The following is a 23701-nucleotide window of genomic DNA, read 5'->3' as shown; positions in this document are numbered from 1 at the left end:
TAACCCCAGCTCTTGAGCTGAGGCTAGAGAATCATAAATTAAAGGCCTATCATTTCCCTTTTCCTATCATTTTTGCATTACTTATATAGTAATCTATATCTTTTATAATTTTGTATCCATCAATAAATTATTATAGCTTTGGTTTATTTCTTACTTCTTTTTGAGGTAAGATGTCACTATGTAGCCCAGGCTAGCCTTGCTCTTGTGCTCCTTCTCCCTCAACTCCTCAAGCCCTGAGGTAACAGATATGCACCCTCACATACATGCTCCTGATACTAGTTATTTTGACTTCTAAAATTTTAGAAGTTTTATATCTTGATTCTTTTTGAGACAAGTCTCACTATGATGTCCAGGATGGTCTTGAACTTGTAAGTTCAAATGGTCCCTTTGCCTTCAGCCTTCTGAGTGGCTGGGATGACAGTCATGAATGCATGGTCCTTTTTAAGTTTTGTACTGGAGTTAAAAATAATTCATGCACCGCAATAATAGTCTTGGTGTCATGAATCTTATTTTTTTAGAAATGAGGATCCAAACTGCTGCCTTATGAATAATAAGGACCACTGAACTATGTCTCTGTGTCTCTCTCCAACATCGGCATGGCATATATTCTCATTTTATAGGAAGTTGCGTACTTTCAACTGTCTTCATGTTATTTTTGTCCTTCTGTTTCAACTTGAAGAACTTCCTGTCATGGTTCACACAAGGCAGATCTAGTGATGAAGAACTTCCACGGCCTTTGTTTGTCTTCTGTAAGAGCTTTGCCAGGCACTGTATTCTTAACTGGAAGGTTTTTATTTGATCTTTTTCTTTTTATTTCACTACTTTGAATACAGCATCCACTGTTGCCCAGCCTACATTTCTCCTAGACCATCCACTGGTCATCTTTGTGGGTTCCACTGTACATAAGTCTTTTTATTATTTTAAAAACTATCTACTTGACTTCCTAGAATTTGACTATAAGACATTTTGTTGATGTTTCTGAATTTTACTTAGGGAACCTTTGGGCTTCATTGGTCTGGGTGTTTGTTTTCTTCTACAGACTTAGAAGTTTTTTTGTCATTTGTTAACTGGCATTCTTCACTCTTTGTATTTTGATTTTCCTTTGAGTAATTTCACATGACTGACCTTCAACCTCAATGATCCTTTGTGTTGGTTATCAAGTGTGTTAGTGAAACTATTTATGGATTTTTTTTCATGTGTTCTTCAGCCACAGGAAAAAAAATATGGTTTCTATCATATTGAACTCATTTTGTTCATGTACTGCTTTTCAGATACTTTTTAGTTTTCTGTGTTCTCTTGTATATCATTGATCTCAAAGATGGTTGGTTTTGATTTTTTTATCAGCAAGTTTATTGGTGTCCATTTTTACATGGTTACTGATGATTTCCTTGATTCTTTTGATGGAGTCATGTTTCCCTGATTATTAATGATCTTTGTGACCTTGTATTAGTATCTACCCTTATTTACTTACTTTTATTTGTTTATTTTAGAACATTGCTGTCTTCAGTTTCATACACACATATAATGTATGGTGCTTACATTCCACCTTATTTTTTTTTTAATAAACATAATTGCAATTGCAACCATTTTTAAGTTCACAATTCAGTGGCATGAATTACATTCAAGGTGTTAATTACACTCATGATATTCATTAATTACATTTATGATATTAATTATATTTGTGGTATTCATTGATTACATTCACAGTATTCATTCAACAATTATATTTATGATATTAATTAATTATATTAATTGCATTGAATTATTACATTCATGATATTATGTCCTGATACTACTGTCTGTTTGTGGGGCTTTTCTATCACACAAAACAGAGATTCTGTACTTGGGAAATCACTGTTCTATATTCCTTTTTTCTCTATCTTGAGACAACGTCTAATCTTTCTGTCTCTATGAATTTGTATATTCTATATATTTTATGTAATACAATTCTATAGTATTTGTCCCTTTTTTGAATGTAAAAACATTTTATGTACAATTGCAGGAGAAATAATACACAGATAGCTTGAACATAAAAACAGGTTATAATTCAAAAGTCAAGGGTTATTTGAAACTGGAAAATATTTTCTCTGTAGAGAAGAGTAAAAATGATAACATTTCCCAATAAGCCCTTTTAAGCCAAATAATAGCTGAATTATACATATAAATATTGATTAGATTCTGGGATACAGAAGAAACCTATCTTCATCTGTTCAGAGAGCTATGTTTTACTTAAGTTGTGTGAGATTCCTATTCATCTTCCCCTTCACTGTTTGATTTACAGCAGACATTTTTCTATAGGCTAATCCATAATCTAAAATGATTTTAGCCTCCCCTCCTGAAAGTACAGCCAACATATTCTTTCATCAGCTTGATATGGTACAAATTCTTATCCTAATAGTGAGATGATTCAGCAAAGCTTGCCCAGTGATTGGGTAAACCCAAAACTTATTATAAGCCACAGTCATCCTAGGGTCCCCTCTGGTAGGAAGCATCCCTGGATCTGTAGGTTGCAGTCTGGTTGTCCTTTGCTTTAGATCTAGTATCCACTTATGAGTAAGCACAAATCATGTTTGTCCTTCTGAGTCTGAGTTACTTCACCCCTATTTATCAGACTGACTCTGGGAGGGCAAAACTCTTACCAGTTAGATTGGCCAGACATTCTGAGGTTATCTAGAAAAATATGCTGGCAATTATGATTTTGGAATCCTCAGGAGGATTGGCCCAAGTGACTAGGTCTACTTGGATGGGTCTGGTATGAAATCATGGGGGCAGGCATAACAGTCTGGTCCAGATGTCCACTGGCATGGGCCTGGTGATTGAGACTGCATGAGGACGCCTTGGGATTGTATCTGTAGAGACCAGCTTGAAACCTCTGTCTACTAAGACAAATCCAGCACCATGGAAGGACTATTGCTTAGTATTTTTGTTAGGGTTTTTATTGTTGTGATGAAACACCATGACCAAAAGCAACTTGGGGAGAAAAGGGTTTAATTCTCTCACAGTTCCATATAACAGCCATCATTAAAAGCAGTAAGGGTAAGAACTCAAGCATGGCAGGAACCTGGAGGGAGGAGCTGATGCAGAGATCATGGGGGGGAGGGGTGCTGCTAACTAACTCAGCCTGTTTTCTTATAGAACCCAAGACGACCAGTCCAGGGTTGGCACCATCCACAGAGGGTTGGGTCCTCCCCCATCAGGATTTAGGAAAATGCCCTACAACCTTGCCTACAGCTGGATCTTAAGGAGGTATTATCTCCATCGGGGCACTCTCTTTCTGATGACTCTAGCTTGGGTCGTAAATAGAGTCCATGGAAGCAGGGCTGTCTGAATCTTTAGAGAAGGTCTTAGCCTTGGGGATATGGGGGTCTAACCTGAAGTTTGGATGTGTGTCAGCTGGTTCAGTACTGGGGCAAGAATGCAGTCTAGGTTACTGGATTCTAAGCTTGCAGGACCCAGTCTACATTAGGGCAGGCCTGAAACGTGGAAAGTATAACAAAATGTCTGAGACTGAGGTTTTATGAAGAACAAACATTGATTTTCTCACACCTCTAGTGGCTGGCAAGCCCAAGGTTAAGGCAGAATCGAGCTCAGTTGTCTGGTAATGTTTAGCGTTGTTCTTTGCTTCCAAGGTAGCACGCTGTTACTGAACTCTGGAAACAAGGAAAGGTATTCATCACATGGAAGAGAGCAGAGGGACAAACAAGCTGAGCATCACAGGAGACCTCTAAAAGGTTTACTATCATTCCTAAAGAGCTCTTGTGACCTGTTCACTTCATAAGTGCCCTTTTCTTTGTGTTTGTATATGTTCTTGTATATGCACATGTCTGGGGGTGCACATGCAAATGAATGCATGTGAAAAGCTAGAGGACAACCTTAAATGTCATTCCTCAGGTACCACCCACCTTTTGTCTGAGATAGAGTCTCTCACTGGCTTGGAACTCACCAGGCAGTTTAGTCTGGCTGGCCAGTGATCCTAGGGATCTAACTATGTCTGCCTCCCTGCGTCCCCCCCCCCCCCCCCGTCAGTCCTGGGATTACAACTGCACACCACCACACTTGGCATTTTTCACATGGGTTCTGGGGCTCAAATCTGGGTCCTCATGCTTGTAGGAAAAGTACTTTACCAACTAAGTTATCTCCTTACTTTAGACTCTACCTCTTACTACTATTACATCAGCCAATTAAATTTCAAGCCTCACATTTTGTACAGACACAGCCAAATCACAGTCCATGAGTCATGGAAACTGTCCTTCCTACCCTCTTCCACACATCTCTTCTTACTTCTGTGCTGTCTTCATTCTCGAACTCTCATACCTAGATTTGATTTTGCCCTTGTGACAGCAGTTTGGAGTGCAGATAGTTGTTGAAACTGATGTTTCTGCAAGGAGACAGGAGCTGTCAACTCCTACTGCACCAACTTGCTGATGTCAGTCTCCCACAACTTAAATATTCTCATCTCTCCCAACATAATTTTTATTTTATTTGTCAAATATTTGACCGAATTTTACCAGTAGGAGGCACTCCAAAATAAAGTTGAGCATATTATTTGTACGCGCGCCTTCAACCTCCTCCCGCCAGGTTATAGGTTAGTAAGAAATGGTTCAGCTGTTAAGAGGGCTTGCTGCTTTATAAAGACCCATGTTTAAGTCCCAGCACCCACATGACGCTCACAACCATCTGTAACTCTAGTTACAGGGGACCCGATGCCTTCTTCTGGCCTCGTATATAAGAGCCTTTATATAAACCATATACATAGCCTTATTTCATATTTGACCTTGACACTAACCATGTTGGGCACATCAACCATTTTCATCTCTGTATTAGTTGATTCAGAAAGCTTGGGTAATTTAAGTGAAGCTTGCTGGCTAGCAGGTCCTTGAGACAGTCAACTTTAATGCTCAGTCAACCTTATAGATACAACCTTTATAGCACACAATTGTTGCTTAAGTTTGAATGTTGTGTTTCCTCCAAAATCCTTGATGCAACTCAATTCCTAAGGCCACAGCTTTAATAGAGAAGAATTGTAGAGGTGATTAAGTCCTGAGGGATCTGCCCTTATGAATGGGATTAGCACTTGTGAGAGTTCTGTAACTTTAGCTGGATTAAGTAACCCCTGAGATTAGAAAAGCACACCTATGAATGTGTTTGTGATGGTATTTCAAGAGATAATTGGATCATGAGGTCTCTGACCTAAGGAATGGATTAATCCCCTAATGGGTGCATGGTATGAAGGTATTATCAGAAGGTAGGACAGGCAGGGAAATGTACCTAGTTAGAAGTTGTCACTGTGGCATGTAATGGGGCTACACCGTGATCTAGCCCAAATTCATAAAACTACAGATGAAAAGGGAGATGTTCGGCTAGGCACAGTGACACTCCCTTTAATTCTGCGCTGAGGATGGGGGTGGAGGGATAAAGGCAGTTGGAGTTCAAGGCTAGTCTAGTCTACAGAGGGAGTTCCAGGACAGCCAGGACTACACAAAGAAACCCTGTCTCGAACCCCCTCCCCTAAAAAGGATGTGTGTGTGTTCCATTGGATTCTAAAGAAATCCATAATATCTTTAGAAAATACTTGAGGGGCTGGAGAGATGGCTCATCAGTTAAGAGGACTGGCTGCTCTTCCAGAGGTCCTGAGTTCAATTCCCAGCGACCGTATGGTAGCTCACAACCATCTCTAGTGGGATCTGATGCCCTTTTCTGGCATAAAGGCACACATGAGGATAGAGCACTCATATACATAAAAATAAATAATATTAAAGAAAGACTTGAATTTTTATATTAAAAAAGATTGAGAGAATCTAGAAGAAATAGTTTGTAGATCAATAAAACAAGAAAAAGAAATAGAAATGCTATAATAGGAAAGGAAGAGGTTAAAGTAAACTTATTTTCAGATGACATAATCCTGTATGTAAAAGACCTTTAAAAGCTAGAGAGATGGTTCTTGCTAGAGTACTTGCTGCTCTTCCAGAAGACCTGGGTTTGATTCCTAGTCCCCAGTGGAGCTTACTTAAAATTGTCTGTAACTCCAGTTCTAGGGGACTGATATCCTCTTCTGGTCTCCGTGGGCCCCAGGAATGCATATGGTGCACAGACATACAAAATGCCTATACACATGATAAAATATAAATAAATACATAGAAGACCTCAGTCTCCACTAGAAAACTTCTTAGATCTGATAAATACTTTCAGCAAAGTAGCAAGACTCTGGGCCACATGAAATATAGCAGCATTTTTACATAACAATAATAAACTTGCTGAGAAAGAAATTAGTTTCTGTTTACTGTTCACTAGGAACAGTTATTTTATACACACACACACACACACACACACACACACACACACACACACACTCGTGTATTAGCAGAACTCATAGTTAAAATGGCTATACTGGGCTGGTGAGATGTAAAGGTGCTTGCCACAGAAGCCTAGCAACCAAGTTTGATCTGGAAACTCTTGTAAAGATGGAAGGAGAGAAACGACACCATAAAGTTCTCATCTGACCTCTACATATGCACAGTGGCATGCTCATCCCCCACCAATGAGTTCCAGTCAATAAAAATGAAACTTTAAAAAGCAAATGGTGATTTTACTAAAAGTGATCTATAGATTGAAGGCAATCTCTCATCAAAATTCCAGTGGCATTATTCACAGAACTATAAAATACAATCCTAAGATCCTATGGAAGCAAAAACCCCCAAACTAGACAAAGCCATTCTAAGCAGAAAGAACAAGGCTGGAGGAATCACCATGTCTGATTTCACACTACCACAGAGCCATAGTGACAGAGACAGCCCGATACTGGCCCAGCAAGGGACACATAGTGCAATGGAATAGAACAAAAGACCCCAAAGTAAATACACATGCTACAGCCACCTAACTTTTGACAAAGGTACCCACAGGAGCATAGGAAGAGGCATTTCCACAAATGGTGCAGGGGAAGTTGGGTACTCACACACAGAAGAATGAAAACAGATTCACAAAAATCAATTAAAAATGGATCAAATACTCTAATGTATGCCATGAAACCTTGAGATTGGTGGAGAAAATAGGTCATGACAGAGACATACAGAAGGGCTTTCTATAAAGAACTTTAATTGTACATGGACTAACACTTAGAATTGATAAGTGGGATTACATTCTATCAAAGGCCCCTAAAGAAATAATCACCATAGTGAAGAGAGCCTATAGAATGAAAAAAATGTCTTTGCCAGTTATACAGCAGGAAGTTAGTATCTAGAATATAAAAAGAACTGCAAAAATAAATACACATAGAAATAAATCTCCCAATCAATAATGGGTTAATGAACTAAACAGACATTTCTTGAAAGAAGGACCACAAATGACCAATATTTGAAAAAATGTTTAACATCCTTCACCATTATGAAAATGCAAATTAAAAATAATCTTGACGGGCGGTGGTTGCGCACGCCTTTAATCCCAGCACTCAGGAGGCAGAGGCAGGCGGATCTCTGTGAGTTCAAGGCTAGCCTGAGCTACCAAGTGAGTTCCAGGAAAGGTGCAAAACTATAAAGAAACCCTGTCTCGAAAAACCAAAAAAAGAAAAAATTCTTGAGATTCTATCTCACTGATGTCAGAATGGCAAGAGGACCTCTGTGATTCAAGATCAGCCTGGTCTACATAAGTTCCAATCACAACAGCCCAGGAATAAACCTAACCAACATATCATAGAAATACCTTGATGTTCAACACTGGATGAAGGAATAAGGAACACAATCTAATTTCCCCCGAATGTAAAGGAAAATTAAACCATGACCTTTGCAGGAATGTGGTTGGAGGTCATTACATTAAGTACAAGCAGCCAGACTCTGAAAGACATACACCATAGTTTCTCTATTTGGAACTAGATCTCTTTCTCTCCCCCTTTCCACCCCCTCTGTTTGGGTAAGTAATGGAAATAAACAGGGGACCCTGGGAAGTAGGATCCTAAGGGTGAGGAATGGTGGGAGACAGGGTGGGTAACAAAATTCCTGACGTGAAAACAGAGAGGAGGACTACTTGGGGAGAGAAGAGGGCCGGCAAGAGGGAGCAGAGGGATACGGGAGGCTATCAGAGAGGAATGAATACGGATAAAGTAGTAATGGCATCCTGATGAAAGTGCCACACACAGAAAAGAAAATGCCACAAAGAAATCATTTTATGCCAACAAAAACTTTAAAAAGGGAATAAAAATCATGTTTAACAAAATTTATTTTCCCTCCAAAAATAACTCAAGTTGCTAAAATCAATGGAATAACTATTTTTCTAGAGTTCTATGGTGGTATTTTATTTGTACTGAAATGTGATTTTCATTGTATGTTAATAAAGTTGCTGGGGGGGTCAGAGCTATCAGAGCCATAGCAAGAGCGTGGTGGTGGTGGTGGCGGCGGAGGCGGCGGCGGCGGCGGCGCCGGTGCATGCCTTTAATCCCAGCACTTGGTAGAAGAGCTAGGTAGATCTCTGTGTGTTCAGGGATACAGCCAGCATTGGAGACACACACCTTTAAGACCTGGAGGGCGGTACTTACAGGCAGTGATGAGGCAGTCATATGTTTGGGTTTACAACCAATGAGAAGGCAGAACAGAAAGACTATTTAAAGACAGACACACAGGAAGTAGCTCTTTTGGGGAGGTAGGAGCACCACAGGAGGTAAGATTTTAGCTCTGAGCTCTGACCTCTCGGCTTTCTCTTTTACATTGGTTCTGTGTTATTTTAATAAGACGGTTGGTTACATCTACAGAGTTCATATAAATTATGTTTGGTTTTCTGGAAAAACAGAAAAACATTCTACACACTAATAGTTTAGTAAAAATTAGTTGATTTTATCAGCACAGTTGTTTAGCAAAAGGTCAGTGGAATGGGACTAAGAGCTTGGCAGTTGTTGGAAGAATCATATGATCACTAATAGTGAAGGCTTTGGAAAGAAACAAGACACCAACGATATCACTGCATGAGTCTGTTCGTTCTAAAGCATGCAGAGCTACTCATGGGGGATGCACGGGGATGTTTACAGACTGGGAGGACACATGAGGGAAAACTTTCCACTGGAGAATGTTCTGGGTGATTATTACACAGGTGTACAATGTATTGGATTTATTGAACTGCAGTTGTACACTTCACAGGTGACTTCCTCATACCAGCTTGGACTACAGAATGAGACTTTATCTCAGCAAAACCAAACCCTCCCCCCAAAACAAGACACAAGAGAAGCTTCAGTGGGTAAGAGTGCTGTCTGGAACTGAGTGTGGATCCCTTGCACCCACTCAGAAGGCCAACAGCCTGTAACTTCGACACTGGGAAGGGTTGGGGGAGGGGTGACTGGATCTAGTGCTTACTGGTTTCCGAGTATTGGAAAAACTGAGAGCTCCAGGTTCAGTGAAAGAACAGGTCTCAAGTGAATAAGTAGAGAGTGATGGAGGACAGCTAACATGCTCCTCTGGCCTCTGCACCAGGAGGCACACGCATGTACACACACACACACACAAACGGGAAGGAGAGCAGGGGAGAGAACTTTTTTAGAAAGTGAAAATTTTCAAGCCAGCCAGATCTGATCAGCTCAAGCTCCATCACTTTTTTGTCTTATTATATATTGGAATCAAATCTACTCCAATGGGGTTATTGCTTAGATCAAGAGTTGGTACATGCAGTACTTGAAAAGTTCAGCAGCAATCATCATTATCAATGCTACCATTGGCATAAAGGAGAGGACAGGTAGGAATAAAAGAGATGAACTGTATTTTACATATAGGACTGGTTTCAGTGGTCTACCACTAACAAATCACACTGGAAGTTTGTGGGCGCATGGACACATACTTCTCCTGGTGGCTGAAAGTGTGTGCTCCTAATGGGCATGGCAGCTCACATGCGTCATCCCAGCACTAGGGAGGTTGAGATAGGAGGATCATGATTTGGACAGCAGCCTGAACTTTCGGGTGAAATTGTCTTAAGATGAGAAAAAAATGATAGGTTCTTGAATCTAGGTTGTCTAAATGTGAAGATGTTAGGCATGTGGCACTGCCCAGTTTCTTTAAACTAATATTTACTTCATATAAGTTTTGCAAAGGGCTCGGAGAAAGAGGAAACACTGTGACCTTGGAACTAGTGTATTACTTTTTTTTTTTTTTTTTTTTGTTTCTCTGTTTAAACACCACGATCAAGGCAACTTACAGAAGAAATAATTCATTTTGGCTTATGGTTCCAGAGGGTTAGAGACCTTAATGGCTGGTAAGGGCAGCAGACAGGCATGTCAACTGATGATGAGCTTGCACATCTTATTTTTATCTTTTTGAGCCGGGGTCTCCCTGTGTGGCTCTGGATGGCTTGGAATGATAGATGCACCTATCTTGGCTGAGAGCAAAGGCTTGCACCGTCATGCCCAGCAAGTGCTCACATCTGGAAAGAAGGCAGAGAGCAATTTGAAAGTGACAGGACACCCCAGTGACACACTTCGTCAGCAAGGCCACCCCTCCTAAGCCTCCCCAAACAGCACCAACAACTGGGGACCAAATGCTCAAATGTCCAAGACTAGAGGGGATGTTTCTTAGTCAGATCACCACAACTCGTCAGTTAAAATGTTTGTATGATATTTACCAAGGAGCTGAAATGCTACCCAGGAGTTTGCTCTCTGGTGAGATTTTCATCTTAGATAAGACATTTTTATTACTTATGTCTTGATCTTAAAGTCATATATTAAGGCCAGGGATGAAGCTCAGAGATAGTGTGCTTGCCTAGCCCTTACACGAAGCTCTGGATTACATCCCAGCACTCCCGCAAATGAGTGAGTGAATGAGTGAATAATAACCTGGGGCTGGATGGAGCTCAACTGATAGGGTGCCTGTTAGGCACGCACGATGCCCTGCTTTTGTTCACCAGCACCACGTAAAGCAGGCAGGGCATGGTGGTACATGCCTGTGATTTCAACACTAGGGAGGGGGTGGCAGGAGGAATCGAGGTGCGAAATTATTCTTGGCTACAAAAGAATCCATGGGCATCCTGCAATACATGAGACTCTGTCACAGACAAGCCACCCAAACCATCACCTGGGAGAGAGAGGCCTTCCTAACCTATCTGAAGCAGTAGATTTGTTTCCTGGAGCTGTTGACAAGCTAGCACACAGGAGGTAGTTTAAATCAGATGTTTTCTCACGGGTATGTAGGCCACAACTACAACACCAAAGTCTTAGCAGAGCCACGCTCCCTCCAAGAGCTCTAGGGAAGAATCTTTTTGCCTGGCTTCGGGTGGTGGCAGGCAATGCCTGCTGATCCATGGCTTAGAGATCACCAACCTAGTTGATGCCTCCATTTCCACACAGCCTCTCCATTTCCATAAGGATACCAGTCACCGACTAGGATGAGTTAGCCACTCTAACTTGTCTTATTACAGCTACAAAAACCTCATTTCCAATGTGATCACATTGCAAGGTTCTCCATGGACATGATTAAGGAGTAGGGAGGTGGAGACAGGTGGAGCTTTGTGAGTTTGAGGTCAGTTCCAGGGAAGCCAGGGGTATTGCACAGAGAAACCCTGCCTTGAAAACCAAAAAAAAAAAAAAAAAAAAAAAAAGAAACTTTTTCCAATGTTTAAAGTATTCCCCAAACATGTAATCTCATTACCATTCTAATCAAATATTAAAAAAAAGTTTTCTTGGTAACACATGGATAGTTTTCACTGACTAGTTTGTCTCTATCAACTAGATTCAAGGCTTCTTGAAGGTAGGAAGCATGAAGATGTAAAAATATTTGGGAGAACCAATTCATTAACTTTGGATGGAAGAAACGTGAATAAATAATTCAGTATAAACTAACAAAGCCGCTCACAGCTCCAGAACTTTTTCCTCCACTTTTAAACCACATTTTTATTATGATCAGTAGATGATCAAAACAAATCGATTATAATATTTTAAAAGGATCAGCTAAGTATTCCAGCTACAATATAGACTCTTAAAATCACAATTTGAGTCCTGCGATTTGTAAGCATTCCCTCAAAGATTAAATGAACAATTGGGTATGGAGTCAGGGCAAGAAACAAAAGAGTTACAACTCCCTATCTCCCCCCCTACCTCTTACACCAAACATTGTCATTTGTCTTATGTAGTTGTGTTTGGGAAAAAGTAAACCACAAAAACAAGCATACAGGTGTACAACAAAACATGGTCCTGTGTATCCCCACTTCGTTTGCCCACCAACTCCATGTTTCTTGTCTGTTTCCTGATGACCTCAGCCCAGTTGTGGTGTCCATGTGTACACAGGTGAGGGCTGTCTGTCCACTGCAGAGTGGCCATCTTCTGGCTCTTGACATTTTACATGTCTACAAACCACTGCATTCACTGTTACAAACCTATCGATTTGTCCTGGTGTTTGAAATCGATACTTTAAGTGGTACGATACCATTAAAGAGCACGGACTTCAAGGGATGCTGGCTATTGTGTATATGAAGTACTGGGAAGTGATTTTTCTTATTTCTTAGCAAAGGATGGTATATATTGGAAGTGATTTTTCTTATTTATTAGCAAAGGATGGTATATATTGGAAGTGATTTTTCTTATTTCTTAGCAAAGGATGGTATATATTTTATATTATTGTGAGAATTACACATACAATCTGAGTAAAAACATTTCATTCTCAGGTGCCAAATGCTACTTTCTCCCCCTCAGATAACATTAAATTATTCAATGATGTTTTATATATAGTAACATTTCCTAATTTTAACAGCTTGTTGAACAAGTTGACTCTGTTTGTAAACTTAGGGAGTTTGATTGTATTTTGCTTTCTATACACACTTAATAAGTTATTTTAAGTTAACAAAGGTCTTCCTACAAACATAATTTAAAGAAATTATGTTATTTATACCTCACAGAATACATATTGCCCATTTTGATTTACATATGACCTTTGAAACTGGCACAGATCTAAACAATGGGCAAAATGCCTGATAAACAGATGGGTGTGAACACTCAGGTGCCAGAAGTCCATGACCATGGGGGATGCAGAATGTTAAAATAGCAAATTTTTGCTGTGGTCATCTGTTCCTACTAATAAGTCTATTAAAAATAGAAAACATATTCTGAAATATACAATTATTCAGTCTTCAACAAGGAGTTACACATGTTCTATGTTCAAATGGTCTGGGTAGCTTTTAAAATCAATCACTATGCACTGGATGTGGAGCATCTCCTTCTACAGTTACCGATAAGGGGCTGTGGATGTAGCTCAGTGACGGAACACTAGCCTAGCATGCACAGGGCCATGAGCTTCATCCCCAGCACTGGAAAGGAAGTTACTGCTGAAAAGTAACTCTGTGATGTTGGATCACAGTGATGACTTTGTCTTCTAGTTTCTTCTCTCCAGGTCAAATCCAGAACTTAAAACAGGCAGAGATTTCCAGATAACGTCCTTGTGCCCCGTTCCAAGCATATAGGGCTGGTTCTTGTTTCCCAAAATGCTCTTCAACAGATACTTAACGACTCAGACTCTTTTTTTCCCTCAGATTTCTAGTTAATCATCCTATCACAGATGACTTCCCTTTCATTGTCTTTAGTATTACAACATGCCACATTCTCATTTCTTCCTAGACTCTGAATATGCTCTCTGCCTTATCATTTTCCTGGTCATTAGGCACATCTAATACACCCAAACTGTACTTCCCGTTTTTTTTGTTTTTTTTTTTTCTGTTGCTTGACTTAGTGTCTCCAGAGTTGAAGCCCACAAAACAACGTCTTTTCTGCTGCAATAGCTCCATGAGTTTGTTACACAGTATATTGCTAGAATGAGGATCATATGAGATTTCATTCAGTGATCCAATTTCTCAAGGTCAACAGTAAGTTATAAGTCCAAGAAAGACATTCAGGTGTGTTGAAAACTGTCTTAGTGTTCTGTTGCTGTGAAGAGACATCAGGACCAAGGCAAGGAAAGAGCAGCATTTAATCGGGAGCTTGCTAACAGTTTCATAGACCTAGTTTACCATCACAATGTCGAGAAGCATGGCGGCATGCCTGGCGCTGGAGTAGTTGCTGAGTTACAGCCTGATACACAGAGAGGGGAGAGAGGAAAGGGGAGGGGGGAGAGGAAAGGGGGGGAGGGGAGAAGGGAGAGGAAAGGAGGGAGAGGGAAGGAGGGAGAAACTGGGCCTGGCATGGGCTTTGGAAAATCTCAAAGCCCACCCCCAGTGACACACTTCCTCCAACAAGGTCACACCTCCTAATCCTTTGTAACAGTTCTACTCCTTAATGACTAAGCGTTCAAATAGGGGCCATTTTTATTCAAGCCACCAAAAAAATACAAGTTCTATATTTATAATATAGACATGCTTGTATTACCTATTTCTTTATTTTTATTTTATTTTATTTTTATTTTTTTTGAGACAGGGTTTCTCTGTGTAGCTTTTGGAGCCTGTCCTGGAACTTGCTCTATAGACTAGGCTGGCCTTGAACTCACAGAGATCCACCTGCCTCTGCCTCCTGAGTGCTGGGATTAAGGGCATGTGCCACCACCGCCCTGGGTACTACCTATTTATTAATGTTATTCATTAGTTAGATAGCTGAATTAAACATTCAAACCATTGACTTAGTCTAAAAACTAAGCTAATGTGGCTTTCTTCCTCCCCTAAGTTTTTAAAGTTTATCTGTGCTTCAAAATGTAAAGCCTCCCGCTGACTCCTCAGGAATGACTGTGAGAGACGCCACTCTAGGTTCAGCACCTGCTTCTCCTTTGCCTTCTAACAGAGGAGATCAGGGCTATCAATCTGTTACAATAGATTTGATGAAAAGGTTTCTAGTCTACAAATTCTACTTTTTATTATAAAAATAATGTTAACTCTACAGGCTTGGTTAAGCACATTGTAATTTAACTGCTGAACTTATTAGTTCTAAAGTCATAAGCGTGTATGACAAATGTAAATTGTAGTACTATTTTTTTAGTTATCTAATGATTACTAAGGTTAATAAAGCAATTCTTTGATATAACACTAGAGCTCATTCATTAAAACATAATTTTTTGTTAATGAGGCCAAAAGAATTTTCTATCAAAACTATGACAAGTTCAAGCTCATGCAGACTCACAGAAAATCAAGCTTTAGGCCAACTATCAAAATTTTATTCCTTAAAGAGAACTAAAATGGCCTTTTCTCCTCAGGAATTCTGAATTTGTATTTGTTGTTTATTAACAATTAGAACTTAATAGATGATGACCTCTGAATTTTTAACATACCAATACAATTTTAAGAAGACACGCTAGTAATTTTATAACTATAAACCTTGTAAGAGACAAAATGAGACGCTCTGAAGGCTAAGGTAACACACCTCTGGATTATGATAGCCTTATCCTTAGACAGTGGGTCCATATCATGTAGCTCCCTGCGCCTCCTTGGACTGCAGTATCAGATCAGTTTAACGAGCTTTTTAAACAGTGATGACTTGACTTTCAGAAGATCATGTACAGAACCAGTGGGTCTTCATGGAGTGTATCGAGGGAGAGAAAAGCAACATGGCAGCAGACCATGCAGGGCAGCTGGAAATTAGTATGAACTGCTCACTTTCTCCACATCCACAGCTGTAAGCCAAAGTTCCTAGGAAGCTTTAGCTCTGCCCAAAGCTCATGGTTTGGTTATGTCCCTAACAGGAGATGAACACGGTCCACTGCTCAGGTTAGTTCCGAATCCGTTAACTCTTCTCTAGCTTAATACTTCTTCACAAACAGAACACTCTGGCTTTAGAAACATGTGTAGTGCCCCATTTCTCTAAGATGAATGTGTCCCCACTCCAACACATTCTGGATCTGTAGTAGTGGGTCTGAATTGGGAGGCCATCCAAGATTAACTCACAGGTTTATGAGTTTTAAGGACATCATGGCTGTAGCTGAATCTTCCATCTTTAGTGTAGTTTATGAATTGGGTAGAATCAGGGAAAGTTATGGCATTCAAAATTTAAATCTATCAAATAGTAGTGCTATCATGGCTGATTTTGAAGTACTATTATAGTAATATTTTAATGTTTCTTTTGTGCCACTTACATTGTGTAGATTACAGGGGAAAACTAAAAGGAAGCCTAAAAGCTTTTCTTTTGAATCACTAAACTTACTAGGTATAGAAGCAAAATATTCTGGTATCATTGTAAAAGCAATACAACTTGGCCTTGAACCTTATTCCTACCTGATCAACTCTGTATCTAAAAACTGGTGGCTGCCACATTGGCTACACAGTTTTCCAAGTAATAGAACCCTAACCATCACAGGCAAAGAAAGATACTTGTTTTCTCCATCAAGAAGGCATACTAAATACACTTCAAATACAAAACTACTTCAGTTTGAGTAGAGCATACTTTTGTGTATTATACTGTGTGTGTGTATGCACACACACATATACATACACATATTGGATAGATGTGAGTTTTGTGAACAGAGTGGAACAACTACTTTGTGAAAAATCAGTGGGCTAATTAATAAGGCGTGTTTCTTTGTCCTTAGAAAAATATGTGGTTGAATTTGAAAACTAAAATAGACACAAGATACTTGGAACTGTCAAATGATACAGAAAATACATTTCAGACAGTGTTGACTGGGTTTGAAAGGATTTCATGGGGAACAAGCCATTCTTTTTTTTTTTTTTTAAAGCAAACCAAACACATTAATTTTATATTAGTAAAGGAAGTATGCAAAAATACTTAAGCTACTAAAACAGTTATGACCTTTTCAGTAAAAGAAATTGTATCTATAGCTGGTGAGATGGATTAGCAGGTGAAGGCCAGGACTAGACTTTGATTCCAGGGACCCATATGATAGAATCAACTCTAGAAAGTTCACATATACGCAGAGCCTGTGCACGCATGGTACAGACACAGACACAGACACACACACACACACACACACACACACACACACACACACACACACACACTCTTAAATGTAAGAAAACCCCACTATATCTTTAGTTACAAAAAGTTACCTATTATTCAACATGGATTTAAAACTTCAAAGTTAGAAAGGAAAGGAAATATAGCTATAGTAATACATAGTTATGATTTTATGTGTGGCTATTTAAAAAGCCATTCCTTTCAAAGATTAGTATTTGGGGGACTAGAGAGATGGCTCAGTGGTTAAGAACACTGCCTGCTCTTGAACAGTTCCCAGCGCCCAAACAGCGGCTCACAACCATAACTAGAGTTCCAGGGTATCCAGTGCCTTCTCCTGGCCTCTATGGTACCTAGTGAGGATGGTGCATGTATAGATATCTAGGCACTCACACACATATAAATAAAAATTAACACTTCTTTTTTAAAAAATTAGAAGACTTTTACTTAACTCTTCAGAACAAAAAATGACATCTTAAGAAGGATTGTCTGCATACAAATTTTGATAAAGTTAGCAATATCCGGAAGACATGGAATGAAGCCAAAAAAAGAGAATAACTCTTAATTTTATCAAATTTATAAAAAGTTCATTTGAATAAAAAAATCATGTTTGTTAGCTTTACAATTTAACAAGAAATGATGTGCAGTTTCCCCCAACTAATCTGTTTATTATTTAACATAACTTTAAGATCAGCATCACTGCCTGGCATGGTGTCTCATGACTGTAATGAGCTCTTAGGAAGACTGTCGTTTGAGGCAACAGGGACAGGTGGTGAGTTCAAAGCTAGCCTGTGCAAGAATAGAGATCGTGTCTCAAGCAACAGTAATGATGACAATGACCATCACTTTAGACATTATTTTTTTGTGTACATGTGTATGCCTGTAGTTTATGCTCACCACCTGCATGTAGGGACCTAGAGAGGTCACAAGAGAGCATTAGAGCCCTTGAAACAGGTGCTATAGACACTTCTGAGCTACCATGTGGGCGCTGGGAACAGAACCCAGGTCCTGTACATAACCAGTAAGCTCACTTAACCATTGAGGCATCTCTCCAACTTCCATTACTTTATCATCATCATCATCATCATCATCATCATCATCATCATTTGGTTTTTCGAGACAGGGTTTATCTGTGTAGTTTTGGTGCCTGTCCTGGCTCTAGCTCTGTAGACCAGGCTGGCCTAGAACTCACAGGGATCCGTCTGGCTCTGCCTCCCACTATTGCCCGGCTTTATTTCTTTTAATAAAAGTACAGTGTATTTGCTGTGTGTCTTAAACATTCAAGTATAGTAAATATTGCTAAGTATGCTAATTCCAGTGCCCTTTAAGATGTAGTTCTTTATAGTCTCATGATAAAAAAATAACAATCACTTTAAATTGTACATACACTCCTTCTGACCTCGGTGGCTCCTGTAATACACATGGTGTATATACATATATACTAAGGCATGCATGTGCATGTACATACACACACTAAATACTTTAAAAATATACCCCCCCCCATCCACACATCCAAGATGATCGTTTTCTCATGGGAAGCACTGTCTAACTTCTTTACTGTTCAGATGAATGCTCTTTTTGTGTCTGTGTGTTGGCAAGTTTTTATGTCAATTTGACATAGGCTAGACTACAGAAAATACCCACATTATGTTGGATTGCAGGCAAGTCTGTAGGGCATTTTCTTAATTGATGATTGATGTGTGTGGGTGGTGAGCCCACTGTGGATGATGCCACCCCTGGGCAGGTGGTCCTGGATTGTATAAAAAAGCAGGTTGAGCCTACCATGAGGAACAAGCCAATAAAGCGTATTGTGGCCTCCCCTTCAGTTCCTGCCTCCAGGTCCCTGCCCCAACATCCCTTCATGACAGACTACAATTATAAGCTGAAGTAAATCCTTTCACTTCTGGTAGCTTTTTGTTATGATATTTACCACAGCAGTAGAAACCCAACTAGTACAGTTTTGTGGTCTACTTTTGCCTCTATAAAATAAGTCACAGCATAATATAGTGTATATTTTATCAACTCGATTTTCCTGGTAGAGTGTAATCTCCTCATGGTCAAGGATTTGTGTATTTTATTCAGTGTTATATGGCAATGGCCTAGAATGAAGTCGGTAATATAGGAATCCGTTGAATGAATGAGACTACAACCAACCAAACAACTCCTATGGAGATCTTAATGTACACTATAATGTGCTGTTTTTTGTAAAGCCGTAATTAACTGCGTTAACATTCCCTAAGGGATACCAAATTACTTACCTGACACTAAACTTCACACATGCCAGCATGCACTCGATCCTCTTAGATCTTTAGCTCAAACGCTACCTCCTGAGAGTTGTCATTACCACTATAAAATCCACAAAAGCACCTCCTGGACACTCCCGTGCTCCGTTCTTGCTTTTTGTTTTTGCTGGATATTATGTTAAATCTTTGTTTATTGTTTATATTCTCCATGAAACAGAACTCTTATTCACCTTCCTTATTGCCAAGTTTTCCTGCGCTTGCATAAGTGCCTGGCACACAGTATGACTCTGTCAGCATGAATGCACTGGGAACTTGTATGCACCCATGTTGTTCATCATGTGAAAGAATGGTCCAATTGTCTGTATCCAGATCTGAAGCTGGAAAGCCATCACTTGCTTATTCATTAACCAATAAAACAAACAAAATAGTTCTTTATGCTTCACTTCATGGTAATGTAAGGTTGGTTTGACTTCACATGTGCTAGATATTGTTGTCCCAAATCAAGCTGAATACTCACTTCAAAGATGCAACCTTAAGTAATTCTTACATGTTATTGGTTGTGTAGCACCTGCATGTCAGAGGAGGGTCTTGAGAAAGTTCATTCTCTCCCTCCACACGTGTTCAGGGGATCGTGTTCAGGTCACCAGGCTTGGTGGCAAGCACCTTTGCCGGCTGAGCCCTCTCACTAGCCCTTACATTACACTTTGACACACAGATTTTGGGACAGCCAGATGGCCCAGCTGGTAAAGGCACTTCCTGCCACTGAAGCCTGATGACCCGAGGCTGATCCCCAGGACCCACACGATGAAAGGAGAGAACCAGTTCCTACATGCACATCATGGCACACACCCCTCCATGTGCCCAATAAATCAATATACTGTAACAAAATACAAGTCTTGTATTTTCTCATTGCTCTTTTCTGAGTGAAAATGTATTACTTTTATTCAAAGTAAATGGATAAAAATTTGTTGAACTCTTTAGCCAATGCTAAAACTACAAAGACAGTAAAAGATATTTTGAAATTTCACAACTTTGTATATGTGAATTAAAAAATTGAGTTTTGAAAGCATATTTTTAAGTATAACTACACATATATTTAAGTACTTGTCTGTTTTACTCAAAATGTTTTGACTGGTTGAGAATTTAAACAAGAAAACTTTCCTTCCACTTTCCATAACACCAGGATATTATTGTACCAAATACCAAAATCCCTTTTTTCATGGATGGCTCTTATACCGATTTTAAAGAGATCCCAAGATTGTCAGTAAATTAAGTTCTTCGAACAGACACCAAGACTCAGTCTGTTAGCTTTAAAGCTTCACTCACAGCTCAACTGGAAGCTATGCTGACCCTCACCTTCTACCTATTCAGTATGAGAAGCCTTCGAGTGACTTAGAAGCTGTGTGGGAGACATCTGGTTGTCAGATACCCAATTCTCTAAGCCCTTGGTTTGTGGTAGAAGGGCGAGAAAATGGCCAACAATTGCCCTTTAAGTAGGTGAGGGTATTCTATTTACCAACTATATGTATGATATTCTCTGAGTGTCCAAAGCTCTGTCTCTGAGGATGCTGCTTTGATCAAGGCAGCATGGGCTTTGAGGAAGTAGTCTCATCCTATGCTGTGACAATACAGTCTGCCGAAAAGCAACCTGGGGAGGAAGTCTTGTTTGGCTTCCACTTCCAGATCTTACTCGGTCCACCACTGAAGTCAGAGCAGGATCTGAAGCAAAATGTATGACAGGATGCTGCTTGCTGGCTCATGCTTAGTTTTCTTATGCAGCCCAGGACCACCTGTCTAAGGATGGTGCTGCCCACAGTGGGCTGGGCCCTCCTGGAAAATGAATGACAGTCCTCCACTGATATGCCCACAGGCAATATTTCAATCAAAGCTTTCCTCTCAGATGATTCTAGGTGATGTCAAGTTGACGAAGTTAAGTAGGGAAACTACCTTCCCAACGAAGGGCCTCTGGATGAAGTTGACCTCTTGTATTCCTCGTTACAACCACCTCATACTAACAAAATAGTTCAGCTTAGACACCTAACCTGGAGTGTATACCACCCACGGCATGCATGGTATGACAACCTCCATCACTGTCATACTAAAGGATAGATGTAGAGGCCACTCTCCTGTTGTTCTGCCCTCTTTGGAAATTGCTTTCTTCTACTCAGCTCTAGTTGTTCAGTAAGTCCCTTTCCAAGCCAACATCTAACAGAGAAATGTGTCTAACGTCCTTCCTTCTTTTAGGCATCCCGATCTTTACAATTCCTTCTAACACCCTCTCCCCACCTCAACTGCATGTGGGAGAGACTGGCCACCAAGCATCTCCCCACCTCAACTGCATGTGGGAGAGACTGGCCACCAAGCATCTCCCCACCTCAACTGCATGTGGGAGAGACTGGCCACCAAGCATCTCCCCACCTCAACTGCATGTGGGAGAGACTGGCCACCAAGCATCTCCCCACCTCAACTGCATGTGGGAGAGACTGGCCACCAAGCAGTGCTTCTCTCTTCTCTCCAGGGTCTGTCACTTCTGACTAGAGGCAGATAGAAGGGCATGCTTTTGTGAGGTGGTGCTAGGGCTTGTTAACTTTACTATATAAATTTAGGATGCACCATGTTGGATACTCTTTACACTCAGCTTAAGGGCACAATCACAACTCTAGGAAAATGGGAAACTTGCAGTCAGTATTTCAGCATCAATTTATACACAAAAATCTTCAGCTGTCACTATACTATGGTGGTAATGCTGGCTTACTATCTTTCTTGAGGTATTAGAAAAACTCACCCCCTCAAGGATTAGAGAAGTATCTTATCAAAGCCTGTTCAAAATGTCTTTTGTGATACAATTTATACCCCATACTATAATTAATGGTAGAAAATCCTTAATTTCCATGTATGGGAACCCAGAAATAAACTTTTCAAGTATAGTGTCTTCATCAAATACAGATAGCTTATAGTTTTAACTGAAATTTTCAATAAAAATTAACACAATAAGGAACACACTTTTTATTAAAAATATTAAATGGCTTTGCAACACAACCAAAGTAGTAGCTTATGAACCAATGTACTGAGGGACTGGGTTCGAGTCCTTTCTTGCTCTTCTCTACTGTAACCTGTTTCTACAAGGAACCACATACTCACAAATTCTTCGGGTCAGAGTGTAACATGTATGCTATTTGTTCACCGTAAACCAGAACCAGTCTCTCCCCTCTACACCACACTAGAGTTAAGAAGGCACTTTTGTTCAAATTTTTGCTTTTAGCAGGAAGAAAGGAGATTTCACCATGTGGTTGCCTACTAGGTCCTCACGTTTGGTAGTCCTGTTTTATGATCTCTTATGTTTATCAAACACATCAGGAACAGCTGCCAAGTTTGTGACTGATTAACCACCCCTCTGGGTTTCCCATCCAGCTCTTCCACAGGCTCTTTGGGTAGGTGCAATTGGATACGGTTTGAGTACCTCCCTCAAGGGTTCATGTGCTGGAAAATTCATTCTCCATATGCTGATGTTGGTAGGCAGTAGAACCTTTAGGAAGTGGAACATACTGGAAGGCTATTAGGTCACCAGGAATGCTGCCCTCTATATTGCTATCTAGACTACCATGATGGTACCTGGCATACAGCTCACCCGAGAGCCAGGCAAAGGCCTGTGCAATGCTCTTGGACATTCAGAACTGTGGGCTGAATAAACTTTGTTTACCTATTACCCAGATTCAGGGACTTTTTGTCATAGCGAAGAAAACCGACCAGCACATGGGTGCTTACAAAGAATCATTTCCAAGCTGTAGGCTGCTTTATTTAAAAGAAAAGGTTTGAGGAGGTTCCCTAAGGACCATCTTTGTCAGTCAACTGCGGTAGCTACAGTAAATTTGTAACACAGAAGTTAACAGAAACTAAGTCTTTACTAATACAGTATTCTGTGAAATATACTGGTTAAATTCTAGTCTGTGAAATAGTCGTTAATTCTATTCTAGGCAGTACTTTTGAAACACCTTAATTGTGGCTACAGCTTTACTTCATATGAGGTGAGCTATCATATTGAAAAAATAAAGTTACTTGAGTATTACTGCAAATACTCTGTAACTGTAGTATCTTTCAGCAATGACAGGTATTTGGGGCTGGGAAATGGGCTCAGTGAGTAAGAGTGTTTGCTGTGCAAGCTTGAGGAGCTGAATTCAGATCCCCTACTGCCTACCTACATAAAGAGTTGGGTGTGGCCAGACATGAACGCCTGTAGTCCAGGGCTGGAGGTTGGGTGGCGCAGAGAAAAGAAGGTGGCTGGGGCTTGCAGACTGGACAGCCTAGTTCAAAGATGGTGAGCTCCAGGTTCAGTGAGTAACCTGTCTCAAGAGAATAAAGCAGAGGGAGGTAGAGCAGGCCATCTGGCATCCTTCTCTGGCCTCTGTGCGCGCGCACGCGCGCACACACACACACACACCTGAGCTCACAGCTGAAAGTGCACACACACAAGTAAACCTTCCCCCCATAGTGACAGGTCTTTTAAACCCTGTTAGTGAGTGTGAATGAGATGCCATCTCGTAATCTGAAAAGACTGGCTTAACACATATTTTAAGACGTGACAGCAGCAAAATCACATGATCACTAGCTGACACTGTAAGAG

The 23701-nt window shown here is 40.3% G+C and overlaps 1 protein-coding gene across 5 annotated transcripts in view; it reads right to left on the bottom strand.

Annotated features, from left to right (window-relative positions):
• Positions 1–2971: 2971 nt before the first annotated feature.
• Positions 2972–23701, bottom strand: part of LOC143269163 (uncharacterized) — a 28147-nt gene continuing 7417 nt past the window's right edge. Inside the window, exon 3 of one of the 5 annotated variants that reach the window (XM_076553952.1) lies at positions 2972–3650. In XM_076553952.1, the coding sequence (XP_076410067.1) occupies positions 3641–3650 (10 nt within the window). In that variant the 3' untranslated portion in view covers positions 2972–3640. Of the gene's footprint in view, positions 3651–10164; positions 10390–23257; positions 23421–23701 lie in introns of those variants that run through there. The other 4 variants (XM_076553950.1, XM_076553949.1, XM_076553948.1 and 1 more) reach the window with 4 other exon arrangements.

This window comes from Peromyscus maniculatus, chromosome 18, assembly GCF_049852395.1.
Source record: "Peromyscus maniculatus bairdii isolate BWxNUB_F1_BW_parent chromosome 18, HU_Pman_BW_mat_3.1, whole genome shotgun sequence".
Classification (NCBI taxonomy): Eukaryota; Metazoa; Chordata; class Mammalia; order Rodentia; family Cricetidae; genus Peromyscus; species Peromyscus maniculatus.
This window is presented reverse-complemented; position numbering and strand designations above follow the sequence as displayed.